The sequence below is a fragment of the Andrographis paniculata genome, unplaced genomic scaffold, assembly GCF_009805555.1.
Source record: "Andrographis paniculata isolate CXL003 unplaced genomic scaffold, ASM980555v1 Contig59END, whole genome shotgun sequence".
NCBI classification, from domain to species: Eukaryota; Viridiplantae; Streptophyta; class Magnoliopsida; order Lamiales; family Acanthaceae; genus Andrographis; species Andrographis paniculata.
The window spans coordinates 6,664,729-6,691,739 of record NW_026137594.1 but is presented as its reverse complement, the minus strand read 5'-3'; the positions used below and the strand labels follow the sequence as shown (position 1 = coordinate 6,691,739).

General features: G+C 38.1%; 2 protein-coding genes and 1 long non-coding RNA gene across 8 annotated transcripts; 1 reads left to right on the top strand and 2 right to left on the bottom strand.

The window, feature by feature from the left end:
* Positions 1 to 7,015: 7,015 nt before the first annotated feature.
* Positions 7,016 to 10,611, top strand: LOC127257828 (BTB/POZ domain-containing protein At3g22104). 4 transcript variants are annotated; one of them, XM_051284309.1, is made up of 4 exons: positions 7,421 to 7,485; positions 8,404 to 8,472; positions 8,608 to 9,708; positions 9,861 to 10,611. In XM_051284309.1, exons 3-4 carry the CDS (start codon positions 8,800 to 8,802, stop codon positions 10,359 to 10,361), a joined length of 1,410 nt encoding a protein of 469 aa, XP_051140266.1. In that variant the 5' UTR covers positions 7,421 to 7,485; positions 8,404 to 8,472; positions 8,608 to 8,799; the 3' UTR covers positions 10,362 to 10,611. The 4 variants fall into 4 exon arrangements, with proteins under 4 accessions (XP_051140263.1, XP_051140266.1, XP_051140265.1 ...); XM_051284306.1 differs by lacking the exon at positions 8,404 to 8,472 and having other exon boundaries at positions 7,016 to 7,485; XM_051284308.1 differs by lacking the exons at positions 7,421 to 7,485; positions 8,404 to 8,472 and adding an exon at positions 7,496 to 7,755.
* A 1,452-nt stretch (positions 10,612 to 12,063) lies between these two features.
* Positions 12,064 to 14,657, bottom strand: LOC127258330 (uncharacterized). 3 transcript variants are annotated; one of them, XR_007840289.1, is made up of 7 exons: positions 14,093 to 14,657; positions 13,756 to 13,990; positions 13,435 to 13,639; positions 13,266 to 13,355; positions 13,046 to 13,144; positions 12,618 to 12,947; positions 12,064 to 12,533 (listed from the first exon to the last, which is right to left on the bottom strand). It is a non-coding gene; the product is annotated as an uncharacterized LOC127258330 (long non-coding RNA). The 3 variants fall into 3 exon arrangements; XR_007840287.1 differs by having other exon boundaries at positions 12,064 to 12,947; XR_007840288.1 differs by lacking the exon at positions 13,266 to 13,355 and having other exon boundaries at positions 12,064 to 12,947.
* Positions 14,658 to 14,983: 326 nt separating this feature from the next.
* Positions 14,984 to 15,658, bottom strand: LOC127258329 (uncharacterized). Its single transcript, XM_051285128.1, has 2 exons — positions 15,474 to 15,658; positions 14,984 to 15,366 (listed from the first exon to the last, which is right to left on the bottom strand). Exons 1-2 carry the CDS (start codon positions 15,548 to 15,550, stop codon positions 15,000 to 15,002), a joined length of 444 nt encoding a protein of 147 aa, XP_051141085.1. The 5' UTR covers positions 15,551 to 15,658; the 3' UTR covers positions 14,984 to 14,999.
* Between the last annotated feature and the right edge of the window lie 11,353 nt (positions 15,659 to 27,011).

The window sequence follows — 27,011 nt, the reverse complement described above, 5'->3', positions numbered from 1 at the left end:
ACCAAAACCGGCTACATTCATATCGGCATGACTTCTCTCATGCAAGGTAGGGCATGCATCAGGGGCATACTCCGGCCTCGTGCAAATGCCACATGCTTTAACATAGCGTGTGTTTCATGCAACCAATTGATGAACAACTTTTGTAAGTTCGAAAAAAAATTTTCGAAGAGAATTGTTAACTTTCGAATATTCGACCTCTTTAGTTTCGAACTGTTGTGAATTCTCTGTCATCCTTGCGATCAACTCCCATGCGGTTTTCGGTGTTTTATCCGCCAATGCTCATTGGCTAACGACATCAATGTTATTCTGGTCTCGCATGCCCAAACCTTCGTAGAAGTACTGGAGCAACAATTGATCTGTAATTTGATGTTGCGGGCGCACAAAGCTTGTTGAACCTTTCCAAATATTCATGTAATGTCTCTCCTTGTTGTTGGTTGATTCTGTAAATCTCCTTCCGGAATGTCGCCGCCATTGATGCCAGAAAATACTTTTTGAAAAACTTATTTTTCGTATCCCTCCAAGTAGTGATACTTCCTACTGGTAGAAAAAAGAGCTATTCATTCACCGCATCCTTCATTTAGAAAGGGAATGCCCTTAGTTTTACTTGCTCTTCCATAACCGTCGGTGGTTTCATGCTTGAGCAAACCATATCAGATTCCTACAAATATTTATATGGTTCCTCTCATCCAAAGCCATGAAAAACGAGCGCAAAAAGTGTATCAGTCTGCATCGTAATTCAAAATTAGCGTTACCTTCGACTTCCGGCAAAGTAATGCATAGAGGCTGTAAATTAAATTGGGCGCAACAAACTCCCTGAGTGTGCGGGTATCTTATTCTGCTATATCTGGTTTTTGCTTGATCAATTCGCTCGGTTAAATACTCAAAACCTTCTCAAACTTCAGCCTTCTTTTTCTTCTTTTCGCAATGTTTCTCTAACCTCTCGATTTCTGCTTCATATATCAACTTTCTTGAACGAGAAGAGCGTGGCATAAACAATTGAAATATATAATATAAAATATAATTGAATGACAAAAAACATGAAATAAATCAAACACCACTCCCCGGAAACGGCGCCAAAAATTTTTAGCCTCGGTGATTTAAATAAAATTACTCTAACACCACAATTGCCGTTTAGTAAGCGGTGCCGAAGCCGATCTACAAGGACTGTGAGTTTAATTCTTGTTTTGTCAAAATTTAAAGTAGGGGGGAGGAAGAGAATTAGAAATTCACTAAAATAATTAAAATAAACGATGAGAAATAAAAATTAGATTTCAAAGAGAATAAAACTTTTAGCTCAAGGAGTGAATAAGAAACTAGATTAAAGATTCAATCATCGATTTTAAATAAATTTTTATTCAATTAATAAATTGGTTATAGTCATTAGATACGATTATAACGTCCAATTTTTCATTACTTTATTGGTAGCAATGGTACGACCGATTAACCACATCCATAATCAAAGAAATAATCTAGGTATGACCATAAATTAATTTTCCAAATTGAAAATAATAAGAGAAAAATTTAATTCAAATATTCAATTAATTATGAAATGAGTAAACTATTTGATTATGTAATTCCACGGCTAAGCTTGTTAACCTATTTTCACTTTATCAAACAAGTACACAATTACAAATGCAATGTTCATTGGCACACAATTATTAAACCAATATAAAATTCGGCCGCGATAAAAAATTAAATAAAACAATTGTAGGCAAGCATCATATAAATTACATAAATATCAATTAAATAAAAAAGATTCAATTTCAATAAAAAATAATCTGACAAATCCGAATTTGAAATCTACATCAACCCTTGGACTAGAATAAAGAAAATTAGCTATTCATGCTAAAAAAAAAGCAATAAGATGAAGATAATGATGATCTCCCGGTGGCTAATTCTTTTCTAATGCCTCGCCCAATCTGTCAAGTTGTGAAATGTGAGTGTAAGTTGTGATATCTCATCCAATGCCTTGACTCCCCTTTTATAGATGATCAGGTCTTCAATCACTCATTTAATTGCTCCATCTCAATGATGATGCTAACATTTACGCTTCAATTCCCATAATCTACCATTTTCCTTATCATGTGAGCTTAATTCAAGTCCTTCCATAATTCTTTGATAAAAAATATGACATGTACGTAAATTACTCAATTCTCTTGCACAAATCAATAACATGCCAAAGATGAGTAGAAATCTATCCAAAATATTAATTATATTTTACAATTTATCTATAAAAAAATATATAACAATATATACTTATCAATTATCACATATTGAATTGCAAATTTCACATCAGAATAATTGTTATGAATGACATTTAGTAAAATATTTGGATAATATATGTCTATAACAGTATCACTGGTGAGTTTTATATTTTGAATAAGCTTTTGAAAAACATTCAAATTTTCATCGATGTTTTATGAAAATCAAATTTAAAAATAAAAGATCTTTCAAGTGAATATAACTTATTTGGAAAAGAATTTCCAGTATATAATTCTTCTAATTTATCCTATAACTTTTTTGATGTTTTAACCTCACCTATTTTTAAGACAAATTAAGAATTATACACGAATAAGTCATAGTATTTATTTCAACAATTTTCTCTTTGGTTACAATTCTAGTTTTTTTTTTTTTTTTTTGTTACCAAAATTCTTTTCATTTCATGTTTTAATATAACGAAAAAATTTTTTACTACCAAATTGTTTTAAATTTAAGAAAGAAGAATTTGTCAAAGAGCAGAGAAAACACACCAGAAAAGCATTGGGCTTTTAATCTATTGTACACAGGGACATAAATTAGACACTATTTGATAACTTTTAAAATGATTTTCAACACAAGAAAATAATAAGTCACAATCAGTGACTTTTTCAACACAATTAAAACATAAAACAACATAATTAAAAATAACCACAATTAGTGACCAGACCACAATCAGTGATCTTCCCAATGGAAATTAAAAGGATAAGGATTAACATTTTACCAGCCTTGAGGTTTTTCACACATTTGTAAAAAATACAGTGAACATCCAATATGTTAACTTAAATCAAATTTCAACTAACCTGCAACACTAACAAGTTAAGAAAAATAGCAATTATCGTGTTCTTGTTTATTCACCCAAAACAATCTTTGATGTCACAAAATTTTTGAAAACAAAATTGTTGATGTAGTTTTTTCAACAATAAAAAGTAAAATTCGAAAATAGAAATTATCTTCGAATTTGATAAAATAAATGCCTGAGATTAAGAATCCCTAGACACCGTACGATACACAAGAAAAATGAAAAGAAATACTATAGACTGTAAAAGTAAAAGGATGATCCCCAAATGAAATTCACTGAATTTGATGTCGATTGAAGATGCCCTTTGAGGTCGTGAAAAAAACCTATTTTAAAAACCCATGTCAACCGCTCCAATGTCGTTATCAGGTCGTGCCTTCATATCCGATTGCCAGTTGTAGCTTCTTCCAACCGCCTCAGACCTGCTTTTCGCCCGACCTGCACATGCACTGCTTCATCTCCATTTGCCCGTCTTCCATTTGCCCGACCTCCGCGTCGGCCGCCTTTTCTTTGCCCGACTTCTCTTTGTTCGACCTCCATGCCAACCGACCTAAATGCCTACTGTCTACCTTTTCTTCGTCCGACCTCTCCTTGTCCGACCTCTGTATCCACCGATCACCTAGTCACAGAAAGCCCATTTCTTAACAACGCCTTGACCATTGGGCCTATACCCAAACGCATAATCTAATCTATAAGTCCATTCTCGAAAAACCCTACTCATTGATTTTTCTTACTCAACAAGAATATTACAGTTTTGAAAAATAAAAAAAATCTTTAATTTCGTTTGAAAAACACATGTCCGGGTCTAATTTTATATCCAAAACCTTTATTCTTTGAAAAGAATTTTGCACATAATTAAATTCTTAATCAAGGGATAGAAATAAATTTTTGAAAAATATCAACATAACAGTAGAGTATACGCCCTATCTCTTGAGCGCGACAACATCCATGATAGTCACTGTTGTTCCGGTAGTGTGTTTCCGGCGATTTCCACTATGAAATTGAAAGGATTTGTGTTCCTTGTAATTTGGGGAGTGTTGGTGAGATCTTCTACGGTTTGATTAATGTGCTTCGTTTTGTTTCCATTCGAAAATGGGGTTTTATATTTGGGTGGTAGATTAGGTCTATGGTAGATGTCCGTTGGTTGTCGCCAGTCGTGCGCTATTATATTCCTAATTGTTTTTTATCAGTAAGAGCTAAATCAAACTTTTAAGTCACAAATCATGAGTATTGATTTTCACTTGTGTTTTCTTATTTTGGCCAAATAAAGATTTATTTAATTTCTTTTTAAATTTATTTTTTCAATTACTATTTTAATCCTAAAAATAAACCGCAATCAATTTATGTATTCAATTTCACACATAAAAAATTGAATTGTATAAAGTTGCAACCCTTGAAAAAGATATGTAAATTTTTTGCTTTTTTAATTAATGCAATATTGTCACACCAAAGTGATCCATCATCCCTGTGAATTATATATATATATATATATATGATCCCACAACTTAACATATTATTACTACTAAAGTCATACTGTAATTCCATATATATGTTTTTATAAGAATAATACAAATCTAGTTTTGAGAATAAAAAGCCTAGGTGGTACCAAGAAGCACCCTCCATTCAGACAAGCATGTATGCGTTGCGTGTGTACGTGGAAGTGGGCTGTTTATGCTGAAAACTATGTGGTGGGATTTGAATCTGTCATTCCTATGCAGTAAATGAGTCCACTTTTTTAAAAGTCTACAAAAGAATGAAATTTTTGAAACTTATAATCGTACATTCATTGAAGAAAGTGTTGGAAAATTTATTAACGAATTCGAGATGTGACGAAAATCAAATCAGCAAATCCAATAATGAGATTGAATATCAAATTTAAATAAATTTGAGCATCGTGTAGCACGCGATTCCCTCTTTCCACCAATCGCTTTCCAAGATATAACAAATTATCAATGAATTAACAAATTTCACAAAACGAACCAGGTTTCAAAAGAAATCTTTTGCAGAGTCAAAATTTTTTTTTTTCAAAAATCATTTTGAGAATTGATTTTCGTATATTAAAAGGGAGAAGGAAAAATTATTTTTTATTTCATGTTTTTTTTTGGGATTTAATTACGTGAAGAAGAAAATACAACTCTCACTTCGCACCTATATTCAATATTGTTGTATAATTTTACCACGGGGGACACAATCTATTCTTTTTCTCACTTCTTTCTCTTTCACTGGTGGGTTTGTTTGGGGATTGAATTTTAAATATACTATTTATTCCATTTTTTTCAAAAAAAAAATATCAAATCAAACACCTATTTTTCATTTTTTATATTATACAAAAAAAAAAATCAATTTTACATTCAAAATGTTACATTAACATTTATTTATATCATATAAATTCAAAATTTTTACTATTCAGAACTCAACTCAAAATTCAAACCCCAAACAAATATACAAACATTAGCAAAAAGCACACCCACCCCAAACAAATATACAAACATTAGCAAAAAGCACACCCAAATACACACACACAATGTAAGTTACATCCCCACAGTCCAAAATTCTTTTTTTTTTTTTTTTGACACGGTGGGTTTCTTGCCTTGTTAAAACTTAACATTGCAATAAAGAAAAAATGATAATTAGTAGTAGTAGGAAGTCAATACACTAGGCCAGGGGACTGACCAGGGCTTGTTTCTAACCCAATTTGGGCATTTTTATTGTATAAACAGTATTTGGACAGTAAAAATTCCCAAACTTGGATTCTCTGTGTTTTGGGGACAAAGTCAGGTTTTGTCTTTTTTTTTTCTTTTTAATAAAATAATAAAATTTTGAAAATTATAAATATAAAAAAATTATAATTATTATAAGTGAATAAAATATATACAATATATATGTCATTTAGTAGAAAATAAATATTTTTATAATACAAATAAATAAAAATTTATAAATATATATGTATATATAAAATATATTATTATGAGTCTGTTGTCTACGGTTTGACTGACCTAAACTGCAGCGGATTTGACTTTATTTATTTATTTTTTTAAAAATTAAAATATATGTGTGTTTTTTTGGTTGAGTTTGAGAAAAGCATAGTTCATATAGTAAAATATGAAAAAATTGGGGTAAATAAACATACTAATATAATTATAAGGGAAAAAATATATACAATATATATATCATTTTGTAGAAAATAAAAATTTTTATAATACAAATAAATAAAAATTTAAATATATATGCTGGGTATAATATAAATTCATAATCAAATCATACAATATAAATTTTATCAATTAAATTTAATACATATTTATATTATTTTATTCATTATCCATTAAATTGATGCACATCAAAACTCTCAAAATTTCAACCAAACCCAAATACAAAACAAAAAATAAAATTCAAATTCATCCTAAAATTTAAATAAAAACTAAACTCAAACACAAATTTCCCCAAATCACCGGAAAAAAATGCACCCTTGGTTAATTAGCTTACCATTAATTACCTAAATAGGGAACATGTAATGTGAGTGTGAGTGTGAGTGACTGAGACTGAGACTGACGGCCGTCCCACTAACTTTACTGACTCTCTGAGCATCTTTAGGTAGCTGCAAATTGTGTCGTTATAACTCTAATAAGAAATATTTACATATAACAAAATAAATCTAATTGGTAGGCCTTGCTAGAAAGTCGAGAAGCTTGTTTGCCTCAGCCTGAGGCAACAATACATTAACATAAAACAAGCCAGCCAGATAAGGGCAGTTGCAGTGATTCCAACTGCTCCTCCCAAATATACTTCGTCTCAATGTTATTTTAGTGAAGAGAATATTATCCCAGTAGGCAGTAGCCAGTAGGCAGTGGTCACACCTCTGTCTGTCTTGGCTTGGCTTGGCTACCTACGCTACGCCTACGCATGATCTGTCTCTGTATTTATTCTACAAGATCAATGCACATGTCATCAATGTTGTTATAATTTTCGAAACCTGTTGGCTGTTGCTTCTCTCCCACTCTTGATGATTGTGATCTATGAGAAATGACTTTGGTTTGTTTTATGAAATGTAATTGACCAAACAGCCTTCATATCATATCAGTCAGTCTTTTGCAGAACCAAGAAGTGGCCTTTTCCGCTTGTCCTTATTCACCCTCCTGGAATATAGTCTGTCTCTCTGTCTCTACTCTCTGTCATTCCACTTTTCAACCATTTTGTTCCCAAATCTCAGACCCTTCCTTTGTCTTCTCTATATGGGATGGGTGGTCGATTAATGAGTAACTTCCAATTCCATTCCAAAAGAGACTCTTGGAGATCGGCCCGGCTGGTTTTTTGTTTTGTTTTGGTTTTTTTTTTTTGTAATTTTCACTGTTGATTCATTTGGGGCAATGGAAGATTGCCTTCTTGATCTTGAGGTAGATGTCAATGGAGAAGAGATATTCATGGTGAATAAGGTGAAGATCTTTTTTCGGGTCCCCATATTTCTATTTATGCGCATCTCTTTTGTCTCCTAAACAGACAAGAAGGAAAAACCTCTCCTATTTTCAGTTTCCCATCCGAAGTTTGCTTCTTTTTCTGTTTGAAGAGTTTCGTTTTCTTTTGGGCCATTTGGTTGCTTTTGAATTCCTTATATAGCCTGACGCAGCGTCATATGCGTTTTCTTTATGGTTGAATGTTTTTAAATACTGCATAGCAATTGATTTTTCTAGAAGAAGAAGAGGAAGGTACGCATCGCATCATCAATGCTAATTTAATTCTAGTCATTGATAAGCTCTTAAAAAAGCTATCCCTCTTTTTTTTGGTTTAAATTAAATATACCTTCCCTCCTCCGAAGCATCATCATTTCACAATAATTTTCATTAACTCAGGCTGTCTGTACGAATCAATTAAATATAATCATTATGTTTTCCCAGCTAAACATTGCTGGAATGTGGGGTGTGGTTTGTTTGTTTGATTGTTTATTCTCATTATAATTTTGTGTTTGTGTTATAGAGAATATAATAGACCTCTTCTCTTATCTTTCATTTAATGTTGAGCTACTATGCATATTTAATGTTGGTGCCTCCTCCTCCTCCTCCTTTTCTTTTGATTGAATCTTCACACCTATCAAGAGATGGATTAAAGCATTTTTGCTCTCCCTCCCATTACTGTTGTTTCCCTATTCTGTAGGTTGTGTACTGTAGCCTCTTCACTTTGCCTAATTCCCCTAACTTCCTCCCCCTCCCCTCTCTAGTTGTGAGAATTTATTACATTGTAACGACCCTCCCACCCTCATCTTTCTTTTTCAGCAAGTGGTGTTTGTGATGATGTGAAATGGGTGCTTAATGAGTTTCTGTATATGGTAGGATTCATATACTTTGTTTCTGTTTCAGTTTTGGTGTAATTATTGAAAGCTCTCCAATTATTCCGAGTTCTTGAATTAAAGATTTGCTTCTGTGGTGGTAATAAACGCATGCATGTTTGATGTTTCCCTTGTTTATGACTAGTATTTCGTTCCTAATTTCAGCTCTTGATTCAGTTTTAGATTCGATTTGTGTTTTCTTCTCTGGGCTCAAAGTTTTGTACGATTTCTGTAGGGTGTTTTGTCAACTTATTCGGGAAGAATTAGTAAATTACTCAGTGCCTCAGGAGGTCGTCTGAAGGTGATATTCCATGACTTCCCCGGAGGAGCTGCGAATTTTGAGGCGATTGCGAGGTTTTGCTACAACGGAGGGCGAATCAACATAAGTCCTTACAATATTGACACACTCACCTGTGCTGCACACTTCATGAAAATGAACAAATCTGTCTCTGCAAGGAAAAATTTATGTGAGAGAATGGAGAAATCTCTGGAAGAGATTAAGTCTTGGGGTTGGTCTGAAGTTCTTGGGGCCTTAAAGCAGTGCCATGATCTATGCCCTGAAGCCTGTTCAACGAGCGTAATTGACAAGTGTTCGGACTCTCTCATCAGTAGGATTGCTTCATCTTGTGAAGTCAGCCCCTGCCCCTCAATCTCTTCATCTGATAGCTCTGGAATTCGACTGTCATGTGACACTAGAAGCACCGAAAGCTCTAAGAACAGTTCCTTTAGGACAATATGGTGGTTTGAAGATTTCTTGGCATTGGACACTAGTGTAATTCGAGCACTCGTGAAAATGATGATAGCAAGAAATTTCGATCATGGGATTATCAGCAGGTTTCTATTTTACTACCAGAAAGCAAGGCTTGTATCCGCCCCTGCTGATCAAAAGATAAAAATCATGGAGACAGTAATTGACATGCTCGAGTGCTTGGATATTAGATTGGTGTCGTACAAGATGTTATTCCATCTTCTAAGAGTTGGAGTGAAACTAAACTTGAGCACGTCGAGCAGGGACAAAATAGAGAGTATGATCGGGTTGCAGCTAGATCAAGCAACTTTGGACAATTTGCTGGTTCCGTCTCCAGTTAGGACAAGTTATTTGTATGACGTGAATTTGGTTCTTAGACTTGTGAAATCCTTTCTCAGCAAAGGAGTTTGCTGCGTGCCGCTGAGTAGGCTTAAAAAAGTCGCAAATGTGATGGATTTATATCTAGCTGAAGTCGCCCCGGATCCATGTTTGAAAACCTCCAAGTTCTTTGCCCTGATGGAAGCGTTGCCAGAATCGGCTAGAGACTGCTATGATGGAGTATACGACGCCATCAGTCTGTATCTCCAGGTATTGGCTCTTGGCACCCTCCTCTATGAATGAATTCTTGGAATGCTAATAATAAGTTTGGCCTCATTATAGTGTAGGAGATAGATAGACAAGTGTTTGTATTGTGTAACGCAGTCGTTTGTGTACATGACGATGCGATGGATGGATCTCAGGTTCACTCAGGCTTGTGTGAAGAGCAGAAGATGAGATTGTGTCTTGGACTAAATTATGAGAAACTTTCATCGGGCGCCCTGAATCATCTGGTCCAGAACCCGAATTTCCCTCCAAAATTGGCTGTGGGAGCCCTTATTTGGCAGCAGCGTAAGCTGAGAAGCTTGCTGTTTCATAGCGCGAGCAAAGGCAGCACCAGCACCTCCTTCTCGGGTGGTTGTGTAGGCGGGATGGAGGAGGAGGGGGAGGGGTCGAAGCAGCAGCAAATAGTTGTGTATGCGAAGAAGGTGGCGAGGCATTTGGGGGAGAAGGAGATGATGGAAGCAGCGCATCTGCATCTGCATCTGGAGGGGATGCAATGGAGAGTGGTGGAGCTGGAAAAAGTTTGCAGGAAGATGCAGGTCCGGATGAGGAAGATGATGATGATGAAGAAGAAGAAGCAGATGCAGAAATCAACAACAAGAAGTAATACTAGGGCGATGTTGCCTAAGTTGTGCTCATAAGTGATCAGTGTGAGCCTGAGTCTGTGTGTCCGACCAGGATTGTAGTAGTAATAAAAAGCTAAGTAAGAAGTAACACTGTATGATTATGTTAGTATGTATGTACGTATGTTTAATTATGTATAGAAATGGGAATTGGTGGTTGATTGGTGTAAGAATATATAGCACAGCAAGCATTGTGTCAGTTGTGTGCTTCCTAGCTCAATCATATTCATGAGGACGGGCAGGGGGTGAGTTACAGAACAGTGGGACGGGAACGGAATGGGTTTGAATAGAATGGAATAGAATTAATATATATATATATATATATATTTTTTTTTTTTTTTTTTTTTGTAACGGTCAAATATTCGTAATCAAAATTCATTTTTCGTACAAAATAGATTTTTGTGTCGATTTTGTTATGAATTTTGACCGCTACGAAAAATTGCGGTACAAAAAGTCCGTATTGCAACAAAATCCGTAACAAATATTTGGTGGTCAACTCTCAAAATAATGCGGAATAAAAGTTGAATACTGTCAGAGAAATATTTGTGACGACATATGTCCGAATAAAAAAATGCGTTACAAATGTCTAATCTTGTCAGAAAACTTTCTGTTACAAGCTTTGTCCGTAACAACAATACGTTACGAAAAGGCTGCCCCTTAACAAATAAGTTGTTTGTTACAAAATTAGTCCGCAACAAAAAGTCATGACAAAAGTCAGACAACCATAAATTACCATTTGTACCGGCCAATGTCCGTAACTAAAACTACGCTACAAAAGACGTCCCTGTGTGGCATAGTAGCTTTGTTGCCATAAATAAATTTCATTTATCTGTATTATTAATCTGCGTGACAAATAATTTAAAACTTAATCTTATCATAATTTTTTCCAAATCCCTGGTAATACTACACATGGTCATCAATACAACGATGTTCATAGTCTAGCCAAAAATAAAATATTAGTCGTCAGCGGTGCTAACAAAACATCCCAACAAAACACCAATCTGTACACCAACATAACAACCTACTAAATAAAAATATGCAAAACCAAAAAGTAATAAGTAAATAGATAAATGTGATATCATACGGAAGTACGATCTTAAGGGCAACTCATAAACACAACTATAAATGACCCAACTTGTCGAGTGCAGAATCATGGAGGATGCAATTATGGGCGGCGAACCAACTGCAATATGTTTTTAATAATATATAAGCATTCAATACAGAAATTGAAGTAATTTAATTTCCAAAGGAATAAAGTAAATAAAAAATGGGTATATCCCGGTAAATCCACTCGACATTATCTCCGTTGAGTACATCACCGAAAATTTTTGCTCCAACATTAGTTGGGAGGATAAGTGCGGTCTCCGGGACCATTACAACTGTAATATATACCTTAACAATGACTAGAGTATCATCTATATAAATAGGTTAAACGGGCACTAGTTACGAGGAAGGTCTCCCTCTGTAAACATTATGGATGAATATAATAAAATAAAACTTACGCTTTAGCTTGATCTAGGGACCCTATCTCAAATACAAGTATAGTAATAAATAAACTCGAAAATCACTAATAAAATAGACTGACCCCTAAACATTATGAAAATAAAAAATACAACATGAACCATAGGGGCCAACTCCGCTTACACATATACTAATATTTATAAATCACCATGATCACAGATGGACAATACTTCAGTAAAACAAGAACATAGCTCTCCAATAGCAACAAATTAACCACCAATCAAGCCCTACAAATAACGTTCGACCATACAACTACCTTAAACCCAAATAGACATGTCCTACAATAATATAATCAGATGCTAGATATAACAATCTTACACAAGATCCATTTTATGTCCATTTCACGCTGTACAACTACACAATCAAAACATAACTTATCAAGTGCAAACAAACCTAGGGTAGGGAGGCTTAGCATCACTCCTTCGCCGACCACACGTTTCTCCAGTCCTCGGGAGAGAAAACAAACACGTGTCCCAATTTACGCCAGAACATTTCTTACTATTATCAACATTCCTTTGTGTTAAGAGCATGAAACAAATTAAAATTTACCGTAAAACGAATATACGACATTATTGTAGGCATCAATCATATAAATTACACAAACCGTCATCAAATCAAGTGAATTGGTTCCCGCTGTCTCGCCCCTCCTTCCAGCCAACCGGGTAGTTTCTTTCATAATAGACATTGGATTCACATCAACTAGTAGCATCGATATTTTCCCCCCACGTTACATATAGAATTTACCATACTTACCGGGGCTTCTCGAGATGGTCCAATGGAAGAACTTATCCACAAAGAAATTTTTGCCTTGTACATAGTCACTTCGTCTTTAATAGCTTTAACTTCAGACAAGACTGCCTTCATCTCAGCAATACCATTGCGAAATTCCTCCATTTGTGATTGCATGGCTTCACTATCGACATGGCTGACAGATTGAGTCTTGGTTTGGACGGAGGTTGCTGCGACATCAACCGCAGTTTGCCATTTTCTTTTCCCTGCAAGCGCTCGTCGGTACAAAGATTCACGGACAGCTGGTGTTCTCTGATGCGTTGGGATTTTGTTGAGTTCAGAATTGAGATATTCCTGCATAATACAATGAGTTTGAAGACAAATGTAATAACATTACGTGAGGGTGAAAACACAAAAAAACTGTTTTGCTCTTAACAAATAGGTGTTATTACAAAAATATCATCAGCCTCTTCATTATCCGCGTGCTGTCCCTTAGTGCGGGATGCCATCCATATTTCTAGGCTATCGGGTTCTTTGCCTTTGGCCTTTATCTGCAAGTACATTTATCTTGGCCTTACTAAAAGTGCTTATCCAAAGAAAAAAAGAGAAGCAACGACATATACATGCAACAAGATTTGTAATGATAAGCTGAAAAATAAAGCAAAGACAGACTTCCTCAGCCAAGATGTCAAATGATTTTCTGCCCGTTCTATGTGAAAAACTTCTTTTCACTACATTGGTGGCATTTCTGCTAGAAATATCCTACAAACACCATATATGTAAGCACTTGATTGGTCCGGTGACAAGCCCTAAGAAAAAGTGCACTTTGTCGGGCACATACCTTTATTTTTTGTCATTCCAATACTGCACTAGCAATGGCCATTGTTCTGCAACAACACGCTCTTTCGGAGCTATCTTCAGGTCCTCTTTATCATCCTCTATTGGTGTGAAGTGTGATGCCTTCACATTTTATTTAAGTGACGCCAGACGTCTTTAAGGTCAGAGAGCATTAATTTCTCAGCAGAATCAGGTAGACCGCAGTTTTTCTAAAAATAATTGACCCCGTCAAATAGTAATCATCCACTTAAGACTCAAAGATATTGGAGTAATGCAAATTTACATGCAGTGAATATAACTTTCATTGTCCACAACAAACCTGTACCTCAGTCCAGATCCCTTTTTTAGTTGTCTTTGGGATCTGCTGAAATGTCGGATAGTGGAGAGGAAGACGTAGTTCGTTTCTCGCAATCACCCCGAGACACTCTTATATCCATGAACATCAGTACCTATTATCCGCTTGCCATCATCGGACACAACTACCTGAAGGGAGTTGTCACCAGCCTAACCACGGGGCATCTTTTCGGCACTTCTTCCAGTTTTCTTGTTCGAAAGAGGACCTACAACAAGTGCGTGATGGCCGAAACAGTTGTATGTAGTTATATATTTATATGAGAATGCCTCCATAAACAAAGCAACACAACATATGGAAGTAGCCGTACCATCATTTTGCATTGTTGTATCCTCTTCGCGAATGTCATTGCCCAATGTCTCCCGGAGTTCCTCAACCTCTACTTCATGTGCTCTACCTTCGTCATCGAGATTGCAATTATTCGGGACCTGATCTTCAGTTGAACCAATCGTTTCATCATCTTCTGAGTCATCCCCATCCAACTGTGACAATCTTAAGTTAGCAATTTAAATAATAGTACTTTACAAAATAGAAAAGAGAACAAGGGTGCATCTCTTCCTCCTCTGGCGCTTGTGATTCCTGAAGAAGACTCCGTCAGACTGTGAATGGAGCTGTAGCTGATGGCGACCTGGAATCACGCTCTTTTTCCCACTCTGCAGTAATCTTGCATAATCGGTCCAGAAGAGGTGATACGTGTGCCCCTGGCCGATTATTCATATTCTTTTTGGTTGGAACCACTTTTGGAGAAGAAGGTTTATTTGGAACAGCCTTCGCCGAGGGTGATGGAGTGGCATGTGCAAGTGACCTAGTGACCCGTTGCAACGGTGAGTTAACAAGATCTTGAGATGCATTTGCTTTTCCTCGAGTGGTTTTTGCCATTACCTGAAGTCAAAGATGGTATATATATTAATAGGCAACGAATGTCCATAGGTGAATCTACAATGCGTAATCAAAATGGAAACACAAATAAAAAAACACATAAAGCATGCATATGAAGGAACATCCAATATAACGACATTGTAGTGACACTAAAAATGATTGACAATATAAAAACATAACCAAGTAATATGAATGTACCTGAAGTTTGGTTTGAGATATTGGAGTATCCTACATCTACTACGTATTTATAGCTTCCCAACTCTATAATTCAGCCAAAAACTCCAAAAATGTGGGAAGGTTTCCAAAAAGTCATCAAAAACAAAAAGGACTACACTCCATTATAATGAAACGCAGTCAGATTCTTCGGAAGAATCCTCTTCAATCATCCCTGATAGGCTAGTGCCTACATTCATATTGGCTTCACCTTCCACTATTACCCCCTCTACATCCTCCCTCAACCAATAATCAGCCGGTCCTCTGGATGTGCAGCCATCGTCAACGTTAAACCTTGTCCTGAAATTATCATCCATGGTTGTGTAAACATCATAGGTATCTCTCCTAACCATTGGAACAACAATGCTCCAGTTTTCATCTGCGGGATCAATGATGTACCAAACCTCTCTTGCTTGCGTAGCTAAGATAAACGGTTCATCTGTTGGGAGATTTGTTCTGTACATCAAGTGCCGGAGGTTCACCATCTTGTACCTGTACTCATCATCCTTAACACCCTTCTCTAGGTCAACTCAGTCGCATTTAAATAGAAGGAAGCGAATTTCATTACCGTACTTCACCTCTAAATGTTAGTTACTAACCCGTAATATGCGACCGAACCTGCACAAGGATTTGGGTCTCTTGCACTTGCATAGCTAATCGTCTCCGTATTGACCATCACACCAGTACACTGAGTCTTTTTTCCTTCGTCTATTGATTTAACTCGAAATCGGATTCCAAAGATGATGCAAGACGTGAATCTTGTTGCATGTGTGCAAGGTCCTTGTGCTAGTGTCTTCATATACACAGTGATTGTGCCATCGACATTGTGGGTAGGATCCTCTACCTACAGACAAGTTAAGTATATTACTTTCGCAGTAAATTTGTTACTGAGTGTACCCCCAACTCTAAATTGTGATGTTTGTGTACCCACATAAGTTTGAAACCACCCTGGAAATTGGTTGATGTGGATCTGCTGCACTTCTCGGGGACTTGCATTGGGTCGCATTTTTTCTTGATACTTTCAAGATGCACACTGCGGATGAAATGGGAGTCCCCACGGAGTTTAGACATGGTAACCCATAATAAGACAAAATATCATTTATTGAAGATACATACCTTCTGAGTGGACCAATAACTTCCATATTGCCTAATATGTATCCGTGTATATGTTGCAAAGTGATGAAATCGAGGTTACACCGGGACCCAAAAAGACCACGCCCTCTTGTTGATCCAAGATCGTCATTTCGCACACCACAATTCTCTTTAGTCTCTAAATTCCCAAAATATCTCAAACAGAATGTCATACCCTCTTCTACGAGGTATCCACGTGCAATTGAACCCTCTGGGTTCGCACGGTTCCGTACACATCTCTTGAATCAGAAGATGTTCCATGACATAAAAAAAAGGTGGGAAAAGTTTCTTTAAATGACATAGCGTTAGAGAAATTCTATCTTGTAGCTTCTCAAGATCCCGTACTGTGTTGTTTGTTTCACACATTATGTTGAAGAAGGTGCAAAGTTCCATCAACACAACAACAACGTCTTTGAGCAAAGTCCTACAAGAATAGAAAAAATCACCTCTCACAAAGTCATACAACTATAGTGCCAATAGTACAAAACAATGGGTTGGGTAGTGCATAACATACCGTCTAGCTGTAACACCAAGGATTCGCTGCATTAGAATGTGGCAATCATGACTCCTCAAACCCCATATAGTTTCTTGTTCTATTATGACCCGACGAGCTAAATTAGAACTAAAACTATCTGGAGGTCTCAAGGGCTGCCGGTAAGTAAACCCTACCATTGGGCTTGGAAATTGGATGTAAAGACCTCCGTATATTCATCAATTGCAAGTCCTTCCTTTTACTAAGGTTGTCCGTTGTCTTCCCCCTAGTGCCTAAGAATGTATGCAAGATATTTTCACAAACATTCTTTTCAATGTGCATCAAGTCAAGATTATGTCGTATATCATGATCAAGGGCAATGTACAACTGATTCCAATGTTTTTCCATTGAAAGCATAGCTTAAAAATTGGATCACTCCATCTAAGTATCTATTGGAAGTGTAGTTGGATTCTTCTATCCAAGTCCTATCCATCTAATAAACAACTTTGGAAAGAATCCAATCAACCAGCCACCAACGTAGTTACGCGGTGATGACAAAACATTATATGCTAGTTATGTATATATTGCATGCGCGACAATAATTTTACTTATCTGTTTCAACTTTCAACTATATGCGGATATGAAGATGGCTATCCTTGTAAGAAAACTTGCATGTTCCTTAAACAGTTCATAACTCATCAATATGTTCTAGAATAAAACAACCGGTAATGTAATACAATGCATAGTGTGTAATGTATCAGCAAGCAAATATGAAATATAGCCATTTCAGGGTTAAGCCCCAAAAATATATACAAATGCAACAAACAGAAAAACACCGCCCTTGCATTAGATATGCCAAAAACACCGTTATGAAACAAATGTTGTTTAGTTGATATGAGCTAACTAATGAAAGGCCAACCATACAAACGCTCCAGTGGAAATACCCTGTACTTACAATGAGAGATAATAGGATTATTTGGAATATGTTCAAAAAATACTTTTCATAAAACAATACTTGTGGCAGACATGGAAGGTCCACGGACAGCACAATCTGTAAACAAGAACCCATTTTCAGCAACCAAAAACCGGATCAAAAGAAGACACTAAATGAAAATAAAAAACAAAAAATAAGACATATACCTCCAATGGGGCCGTATTTATAGTATCCAAAAATCACAGCCCCTTAAAACCAAAAATGATACAGAATCATGTTTGTTTGATCTCTCCAAAAGGAAATTTATCTCCAAACCCATATTTCCTATAAGCTCTAAGCATAGTGATGTACCACTATAATTCTCAGATTGTTATGAAGTTCAATTAACACCTTTAAAGGCCATAAAAAAGAAGAGGATGAATGAATAACGTACAAGAGTTGTTAGGAGGAAGCAGGCACAGGTACGAGTAAGGTCCTCTACCCGTAGGTAATCTCCAAAAAGCACCTTCACACACAAATTGTTTTGCCACTGGACACCATTCCTATTGGAGAATCAGAAATACAGTGTGAATGCATAAGCAAGTATATATCTACTACTTGCAGTAATCACATAAGCTCAAAAGTAGAGGAAAAATAAATTTTAAAAAATAAAAGTGAAACCAACTTTTAGAACCTCTAAAATAATGGCAATGAAAGTTACAACACACTTTTTTTAATTTCTTATCTTCAGCATTGATAAAAGCATAGTGTTCCTTTAGCACACTAATAAAAGAAAGACACATTTTCATCACAACCAGACCCCAAATGTGAAGCTGAAGGTCCTTCATCATTTTGAATGCATGTTTTGGCGTTGGACATGTTTGCAGCAACTTTTTCTGAAGAGGCACCAGATTGACCCAAGTTGGGATCCATTGAAGCACATTTTACACCTGTTTCATAACCAATAAAAATCCTCAGCTTTTTTGGCAACACAAAGATCTCCTTATGTATTCTCTAAGGTACTGGTACTTTATACCACAATATGGGCAACATGTCAAGAATATTTCCTGTTTGACTGAGGATGTTGGTTGAACCGCAGCTTGATTTTGATTCTAATTTCTAAAACCATTAGAAAGATTGTTTTGAGCAAATTTAGATTCCGTTTAGTTTTGGGTTTGTAAATTTGTCAAATCTCAACTCGCCAGTTCCAATTATTTTTGAACTGGCAGGTTTAGATATTATTTTATATTTTTTACCTTGAACTGGCGGGTTAGCAGCCTATAATGTTGTGGGCAGCTACAACTGTGAAGAAAGAAGATGGAGAAAAGAAGAAGGAAGACAAGAAATGAGGAAGAAGATGACATAGGAAAAGGAAGGTGCAGGCTGCGGCCACTGTGGATGTGTAATACTCCTTTTCTATTTCAGTTTGTTTTTACTATATAATAATTATTTTTACTAATATATTTTTAATTATTTACTAATTATACTCTTTCTAAAAATGAGACACTATATCTGGTCATATTTTATAATAATATATTAATTATTTTATTATATAATTATATTTAATTTAAATTATTTTATTATCTAATAGATCAATATTTTAATAATTTATTTTTATTTATTTCAACTCAAAATTTAATATAATTACTTATTAAATTTAGTTATTTTAATATTGTAACAATATAATCCATTATTATTATTATATTATTATTACATAATCAATAAATATATATTTAAACAAAATCAAAATCCAAATGAATTATTTTTGATAAAATTTAAATATAGAAAAATAAAAAAAAGAAAAATATTAAAAATAAATATTGATAAACCATCCGTCCAAACTGTAATCAGCGATTTTTTCAAACCATAGTCGAAACCTTCATTCAGAAAGTTCAATTTCAATTTGATATTTTAACAAATTGTAATCGGTGATTTAAACGGCTTGGACAAGTCCCATTTGTTTGTTTGTGTTTATTTGTTGATCAAGGCAACTGCAAAGCAAAGCAGCTTGCTAGCTAGCTAGCTAGGACCCTATTCTCTCTCTTTCAATCTCACTTAGCACTCACTCTCTATATATTTAGAGGCCTCTTCCTCTTTTCTGGTGTTTCGGTATTGGTACCAATATGGTATTGGTATCAAAGTTTTATCGGCTCCTCAGCACAATTAATGGCATGGTGACATGTGTTCTATTTAATAAATTTATTATTTTGATTAAATTAAATGAAAATTTTTATATTTTTCAAATCCAGTCCCATCTTCATTATTCTTCAATTCCTCTCACCCTTAGATTAAAAATCAACAACCCTCTCTCTCTTTCAGTTCATTATTTGTTCAATCTAGCTTTTCGTCATCTGTGCCCAGCACGCACGTAGTCGTCCCCCCTCTTCCACCCTAGCCCTCCCAGCAATCCCGGTGGTCAGCAGCTTTTCTCATTTTTGTTAAAACTCACATTTTATTTCTTCATTGAAGAATGTCAAACATACATACTCTTCGTTGTCGGCCAGCCCAACCCTTGTCATATTAGCATCATCAACATCCTTCTTTTTTAAGGTACACAATCATTATTATTATTTTTTTAAAATTCAATTTCAATAAATTTTGTGGATGTAGGTTTTAATTTTTGATTTTGTTGTTAATTGTGCTAATTTGAATGCTATTGATTTAGTATTGTTAATTTAGCGTTTATATTTTCTTGATTTAAAGTTTCAAAAATTTTGTTGTTAAGATATGAGGTATTGTTTAGATATTAAAGTTTAATGCAAATATTGCAGTGATTGTCTTTTAATCTAACTAAAAATGAAAAAAATGGTTGCATTAATAATACATATGTTCTTCTACGTGTTTTACCTAGTTATTTATGATTTTATTTGGGATTATTATTATTATTTGGTATGGTAGTTAATTCTTCTGTTGGACCCTAAGTCCAAAATGACTTAAATGTCGAAGATAGTGACTTCCATCAGGCTGCGGAGCTTTTATGAAGCAAGAAGATATGGCTTCCATAGACCTTCGGACGACAAGCTCCATCAACTCTGAATCGGCAACCTCATGACACTAATGGAAGACCATGAAGAGTGAGGGTTCCATGTAACTCAAGGCTGTCGGGAACATATTCCTGTAGACCGGCTGGGAGTATGATGGAAACGAATTAGGGTAGGCTGCAGGTATGATCTGAAGGCAATGGAAAAGATCCAAAGCGAATGGAACTTGGTCCAGGAACGATGGAAGATGCTCAAGACGAATGGAACCCGGTCCAGGAGAAATGGAAGCCGCTGGGAACTGATGGAAGGAGGTTATTTGATGGTTAAGAGAAGTAGAAAGAAGTGGGAATAATTTGTAACCACCCCTGTTAGTGGGAGAAGTGGTTATTCTAGCCTAGGATTACAAGTAGGAAAAAGAAACACAACACACACACGCACAACAGAACAATTCGTCTATTTTCATATTTTTTCTTCCTTGTTTTATTTTCGTTTATGCAATTTAATTCCGATTATATGCTTTCTGCAATTTATTTACTTGCTTTCCGTAGTTAATCGCAGTTTAGTTCAGTAATCGTGTGAAATTCGCATTGCCCGATGACGGATTGGCTCTCTGGAGTACTTCCGGAACCCACGCCGACTAAATCGATGAGCTATTTTGGAATTCCAAATCGCAGGATCCAACAATTGGCACACCCAGTGGGACTAAGTCGGGTTCGTATTCGTGTATGCAACTTCGCAACGGTAAAGTGATCACCATGGACAATCAGAATCAGGGTGCAGGATTTACTGGAACTGGAACACCGGTTCATCCCAGTGGAAGCCGCATCCCAGGGCTGAGGAGAGACGAGGAATCATCGTCGACCGAGACGATGGTGACCATGGTGCGCAGAGAAGTGAAGCAGTGTATTCAGGTTGGAATCAGAGATATCGCGTATGAAATTCCAGGCAATTGGCTGATGTGATCCGGCCAACTGTAAGGAATGAAGCGTTTCAGATTCGCGAAGAAGAACGCCGAGCAGCGGCTAGTGGAATCCAGAATTCTGGAATTTCAGGAAACACATATGGAGGACCGAGAGGGGTAACTCCATCTGCTGGAGGGATTCCACCTCTCACAGGAAACGTCGGTTCTAACTCGGTTCGGGGAAACACTGGATCGCCTAGGGGACCGACAGGTAGAGCAGGATTGCAATTCGTTAATGTGATGATTCTCCAACACCCGCAAGGAGGGCAACCCAGCGGAGGCTGTGGCCCTCAAATAGTGGGAGGACAAGATGTCGCAGGAAGCGGCGTGTACGGAGCCCCTCCAGGAACAGCGTTGCCAGGGCAGGTCGCAGGATAGCCTGCTTGGAACGCACCTCCACCTCCGTGGGCGCAACAGGCTCCTTATGCCGCTGTCCCTCAAGGAGGGCAGCCGCTGATTCCTAATCAGCAGAAAGCCCGACCATTAATAGATACGGATATTCTAGTGGAAAGTATCCGAAGAGCTTTCCCGCGAATGAAATTCGAAGAGTGACCGGTGTATCAAAGACCCTACCCAGCTTGGTTAAGTGAGATGATGCCGTTGCCCGTTCGAAATAAAGCACCGGATTTTTCACTGTTCTTAGGCGAAGATGGGAGATCAACGATAGAGCATATCGGGAAGTTTACAGCTCAGCGCGGAGATTTGGGAGGAAATGATTGGTATTGTTTACAATTGTTTTCTTTGTCTCTGACGGGTACGGCATTTTCGTGGTATACATCGTTAGCTCCAGGTACTGTGCAGTCTTGGTTGGATCTGGAGAGGCTGTTTCACGACCGTTTTTATGCGCCACCGGTGGAAACTACAATATCCCATCTGGTAGCTGTAAAACAAGGATATGATGAGCCTGTGGCACAATTTTTGGAGAGATTTCGACAAGCTAAGACTCGGTGCACAGTGCAGATACCTTAACAATAGGCAACCGCGATGGCAGTGGATAATATGCGATCAGATCTTCGAGACCCATTAGGAGTTCAGGATTTCCAGGATTTTTTGCATTTAAGTGCACTCGCAATGAGGGCAGAAAAGCTCATTCGAGAAAGACAGGATGCTGCTGTAGGTAGATGGAAAAAGGATGGAAAAGCGGGAATAACTTACTGTGCCGATGAGGAAAGTTCAGCTGACGAAAACTGTGGTGAGGAACAAGATGTGCTAGCGGCTGAACTGTTGAAAGGAAAAACTTACTCTTGTTCGGCATTAAAACCTACAAGAGGTAAAGAGGTTGGAGGCATGCAGTATACCTTCGATGTGTCTAAAGTAGAACAGATTTTTGATCATTTGCTGAAAGACAAACAGATCAAACTCCGAGATGGGCAGCGAGTGCCGTCACCAGAGGAATTGAAAGGGAAAGTGTATTGCAAGTGGCATGGGAGTTATACACATGCTACCGCCAATTGTACGTACCTATGAAACACAATTCAGAAGGCTTTAGACGAGGGTAGACTGAAGCTGGCAGAAAAGAGTATGCAGGTGGATGCGAATCCGTTTCCTGCACCATCCATCAATACCATGTCTACAAGAGGTCTCAAGGGACAGAACAAAGGAAAACAACTGGTTCGACAACCGGTTCATGAGCGACTTGGGCCTAGGATACCACGACGGGGTTCAGTATTCGATAGGCTGTCTGTAAGAAAGACGCCTAATGGAAATGTTGGAAGTAAGGAGCCTAGGGTCGTAGAGAGGAACCCTAATCTGAAAGTGACAATTCTGAATGCCCAGGAAATTCGGGAATATCATAATATGACGACCAAAGCCACAGTTCCAGGCCCAACTATTAAGCCGGATGCCACGGTGGCTGAAGTGAAAGTTGCTAGTGGGAAACGAGTCTAGACCATTACATCTGCCGATCAGATTACTATTACTCCAAGAAAGACGCGGAAACCTCCATCAGCCGTAGATTCGGAGAAGTGGACTGTTAATGTGCCAAAGACAAATGCCAGGAGGGCAATGGGTGACCTTACACATTCCCAAAAGAGAAGGGCACAAAGGAAACGACTACAGGCTAAGTTGGAAGCTAAAGGTGTTCAGCCAAATCAGAAAAGTGCAGGGTTTAAAGGCAAGAAAATTGAATTGGAAATTCAGCAAGCAACAAATCAGGACGGAAAAGTCTCGGATACCTGTGAGCAGAAAGAGAGACCTCAGAAAAATCAAGAGTTACAACATCGCATAATTTTCTCTACTCCAAACGCCGGACCGACTCCAAACTGGCAGCGTCGATGGGTGCCGAAAACTGTACAACCAAAAGAGTGTGGTGCTGGAGATGGTCATCTATCAGTCGTGGGGGTATTGCCTTCTGAATTCAAAGCTCCAGAAGGGGAGCAGAGTTATGAGGTTGTGACCGTAGATGAAGAACCAGCGGCAGAATGGAACGATATAGTGACAACGTTCATTTTTGATCGAATCGGGTCCGGGCAGAATAAACACGTAAAACCCCTGTACATTCAAGCTTTAATGGAAGGACGACCAGTGGGCAGAGTATTGATAGACGGCGGCGCATTCGCCAATGTAATGCCATTTCGTATGTTCAGAAAGTTAGGAAAGACAAGGGATGATTTAATACCAACTTAGGTGTGAGCTACAGATTTCATGGGAAACTCGTATAAACCGGCAGGAATTGCTAATGTGGAGGTACAAGTAGGCGCTAAGAAGTTGTCTTCAGCGTTCGTAATAATAGACAGTCGTCCTTCGTATGCGGCATTATTGGGGCGAGATTGGATTCACGCTTGCGAGTGTGTACCGTCAACTTTGCACCAAAAGCTGCTGTTCTGGGATGGCGATGAGGTTCAAGAAGTGGAGGCGGAGAAAGACCCATTCACAGCGGAAGTTACAGCTGTAGATGTAACTTTCTACTATTCGAAGATGATCCCGTTGTTTGAAGTAATCGCCTCTATGCCTAACGAGGGAAATTATGAATGCGTGTTTAGCGATAATCAATTCAGAATTCAAGAGAAGGCCGATCCACGGCCTATGAATGAAGAAGATTATGATGAATTTCGAATGCGTCGAAATTCAATTTGAGCCGCATGGAGCAAGCTCTGTTACGAATACAGGGCCGTTCAGAGCAGGTTCCACAGAGGGTGGTGGGCGGTTCAAAACAGGTTCTGTGGCAAATCCGGAGCCGTCTAGAGCTGGCCCCTTGGAAAACCCTGGGCCGCCCGAAACATTCTTTGTTACGCAACATCCAGAGCCGACCAGAGCAGACCCCGAAGAAGAAGCGGAACAGCTTAGAGGAAAATGCACCGACGGTCCGGATCTGTCCAAGGAAAGTACTGGTGAAGTGGAATTACCGTCACCTGTGCATATAACCTATCCAGCATTCCAGGCCCAGGATCCACTGGAAGATGTTGACCTGAGTACCGATGAATCTCCGCAAATCACTAAAGTTAGCACGCTGTAATCGAGCTACTTTGGTAACACTTATAAAGGAGTACCGGGACTGTTTTGCTTGGGATTACGAAGAAATGCCAGGCTTGGCTCGAGAACTAATGGAACATTGGCTACCCATAAAAGCCGGGTATAAACCCCACAAGCAGCCGCCGAAAAGGTTCAATTCAGATGTATACCCGAAGATCAAGGAAGAGATCCAACAGCTTTTGGGAGCAGGATTCATTCGGACTTGTCGTTACCCGGAATGGGTAGTCAATGTCGTTCCCATACTCAAGAAAAATGGAAAATTACGGGTATGCGTCGATTATCGCAATCTGAATCTGGCAACACCCAAAGACGAGTACGTCATGCATGTTGCTGTTATGTTAGTAGATGCAGCCGCCATGAACGGGAGTTTGTCATTTATGGATGGATATTCATGCTATAATCAGATTTTTATAGTCGAGGAGGATGTTGCAAAGACGGCATTCCGATGCCCAGGAGCCCTTGGAGTGTACGAATGGGTGGTGATGCCGTTTGGGTTGAAAAATATTGGAGCGACTTACCAGCGAGCAATGAACACCATATTCCACGATTTAATTAGACAGTCGGTGGAAGTTTACATCGATGACATAGTGGTGAGATCCAAGAGTTTTCCAGAGCACATGGTGGATTTTGAGCAAGCCTTCCGACGAATGAGGCATTATAACTTGAAGATGAATCCAGCGAATTGCGCATTCGGAGTGGCCTCCGGAAATTTTTTGGGTTTCATGGTGCATAATAAGGGCATTGAGGTGGATAGTAACAAGACAAAAGCTATCATCAACGCCCGATCGCCTGAGAATCTAAAACAACTTCAAGGATTCCTTGGGCAGGTCAATTTTCTACGAAGATTTGTCTCGAACGCTGCAGGCAAGCTTAAAGCTTTTTCCACACTGCTCAAGTTGCGGAAAACAGAAGAGTTCGTGTGGGAGCCGCTACACCAGCAGGCTTTCGAAGCCATTAAAGGAGCTATGGCCAATCCACCAGTGTTGATGCCGCCGCAAGCAGGCAAACCTCTGCGCTTGTATGTTTCCGCCACTGAGAATACGGTTGGTTGCTTACTGGCGCAGGAAGCTTCCGATAGAAGCGAACGTGCCATTTTTTACCTCAGTAAGGTAATGAATGATGCGGAGACAAGGTACACTCCTATGGAAAAATTATGTCTCGCATTATTTTACGCTTGTACGAAACTTGAATATTATTTAGCCCCGAGAGAAACAGAAGTGGTATGTCACGTCGACATTTTGAGATATCTTTTAGGCAGGCCAGCTTTAAGAGGAAGACAAGCAAAATGGGCCGTAAAGCTAGCCACGTTCGATCTATGATATGTACCGATCAAAGCTGTTAAGGGACAGGTTGTTGCTAACTTTCTAGCAGATCATCCGAGTCCGATGGCTGACCAAGCAGCTAATCGCATGGAAGTTGTTATTAGTCCGATGCCTTGGATTTTGAAGTTCGACGGGTCCAGCACGCAGACTAATGCTGGGGGTGGGGTATTCATTGAGAGTCCCTGGGGACAAAAGTGGACTGTTGCCAGGTATTAACACCCGGATTCACTAACAATCAAGTAGAATACGAATCCTTATTAGTTGGATTGAGAATCCTACATAAAAAGGGGGCTAAAACGATCAGAGTTCAAGGCGACTCACAACTAATTTTGAAGTAGATTACTGGAGAGTTCCAATGCAAATATGAGAGGATGAGAAATCTTCGAATGGAAGCAGTTAGGATGTTGCAAACTTTCGACAACACGGTGGTGGAATTCATACCTCGAGCCGAAAACAGAATAGCTAATGATTTGGCTCAAGAAGCATCTGGGTATAAGTCATCAACCCCAGGAAACTTCAAATCAGGTCGAGTACATTTGTACCCAGTGGATGGGGAAGACTGGAGTATGGAACTGAGGAAATATTTGGAACAACCAATCGGTGAAACTCCGGAAAAGCTGCGGAAAGAGGCTCTGAAATATACTCTGATGGACGGAGATCTTTTCCACAGAGCCGCCGATGGAATGTTAATGAGATGTGTAGATAATCAAGAAGCCATGAAGGTGATGGGTGAGGTGCATGAAGGAATTTGTGGAGCACACAAATCCGGGCCAGTCATGAGATGGACGATCCGACGATATGGGTATTTCTGGCCATCAATGACGGAGGATTGTATCAAGTACGCTCAAGGATATGAAGCGTATCAGCGACATGGTCGTTTGATCCG

What these genes read in the sequence shown, in the direction of transcription:
- LOC127257828 (XM_051284306.1), top strand. Translation starts at nt 7,420, where the DNA reads ATGGAAGATTGCCTTCTTGATCTTGAGGTAGATGTCAATGGAGAAGAG. An exon ending in AGATATTCATGGTGAATAAG is followed by an intron (nt 7,486 to 8,607) that starts GTGAAGATCTTT and finishes CGATTTCTGTAG; the next exon opens with GGTGTTTTGTCAACTTATTC. An exon ending in CCATCAGTCTGTATCTCCAG is followed by an intron (nt 9,709 to 9,860) that starts GTATTGGCTCTT and finishes GATGGATCTCAG; the next exon opens with GTTCACTCAGGCTTGTGTGA.
- LOC127258329 (XM_051285128.1), bottom strand. Translation starts at nt 15,550, where the DNA reads ATGGTCAATACGGAGACGATTAGCTATGCAAGTGCAAGAGACCCAAAT. An exon ending in GGTTCGGTCGCATATTACGG is followed by an intron (nt 15,367 to 15,473) that starts GTTAGTAACTAA and finishes TGATGAGTACAG; the next exon opens with GTACAAGATGGTGAACCTCC.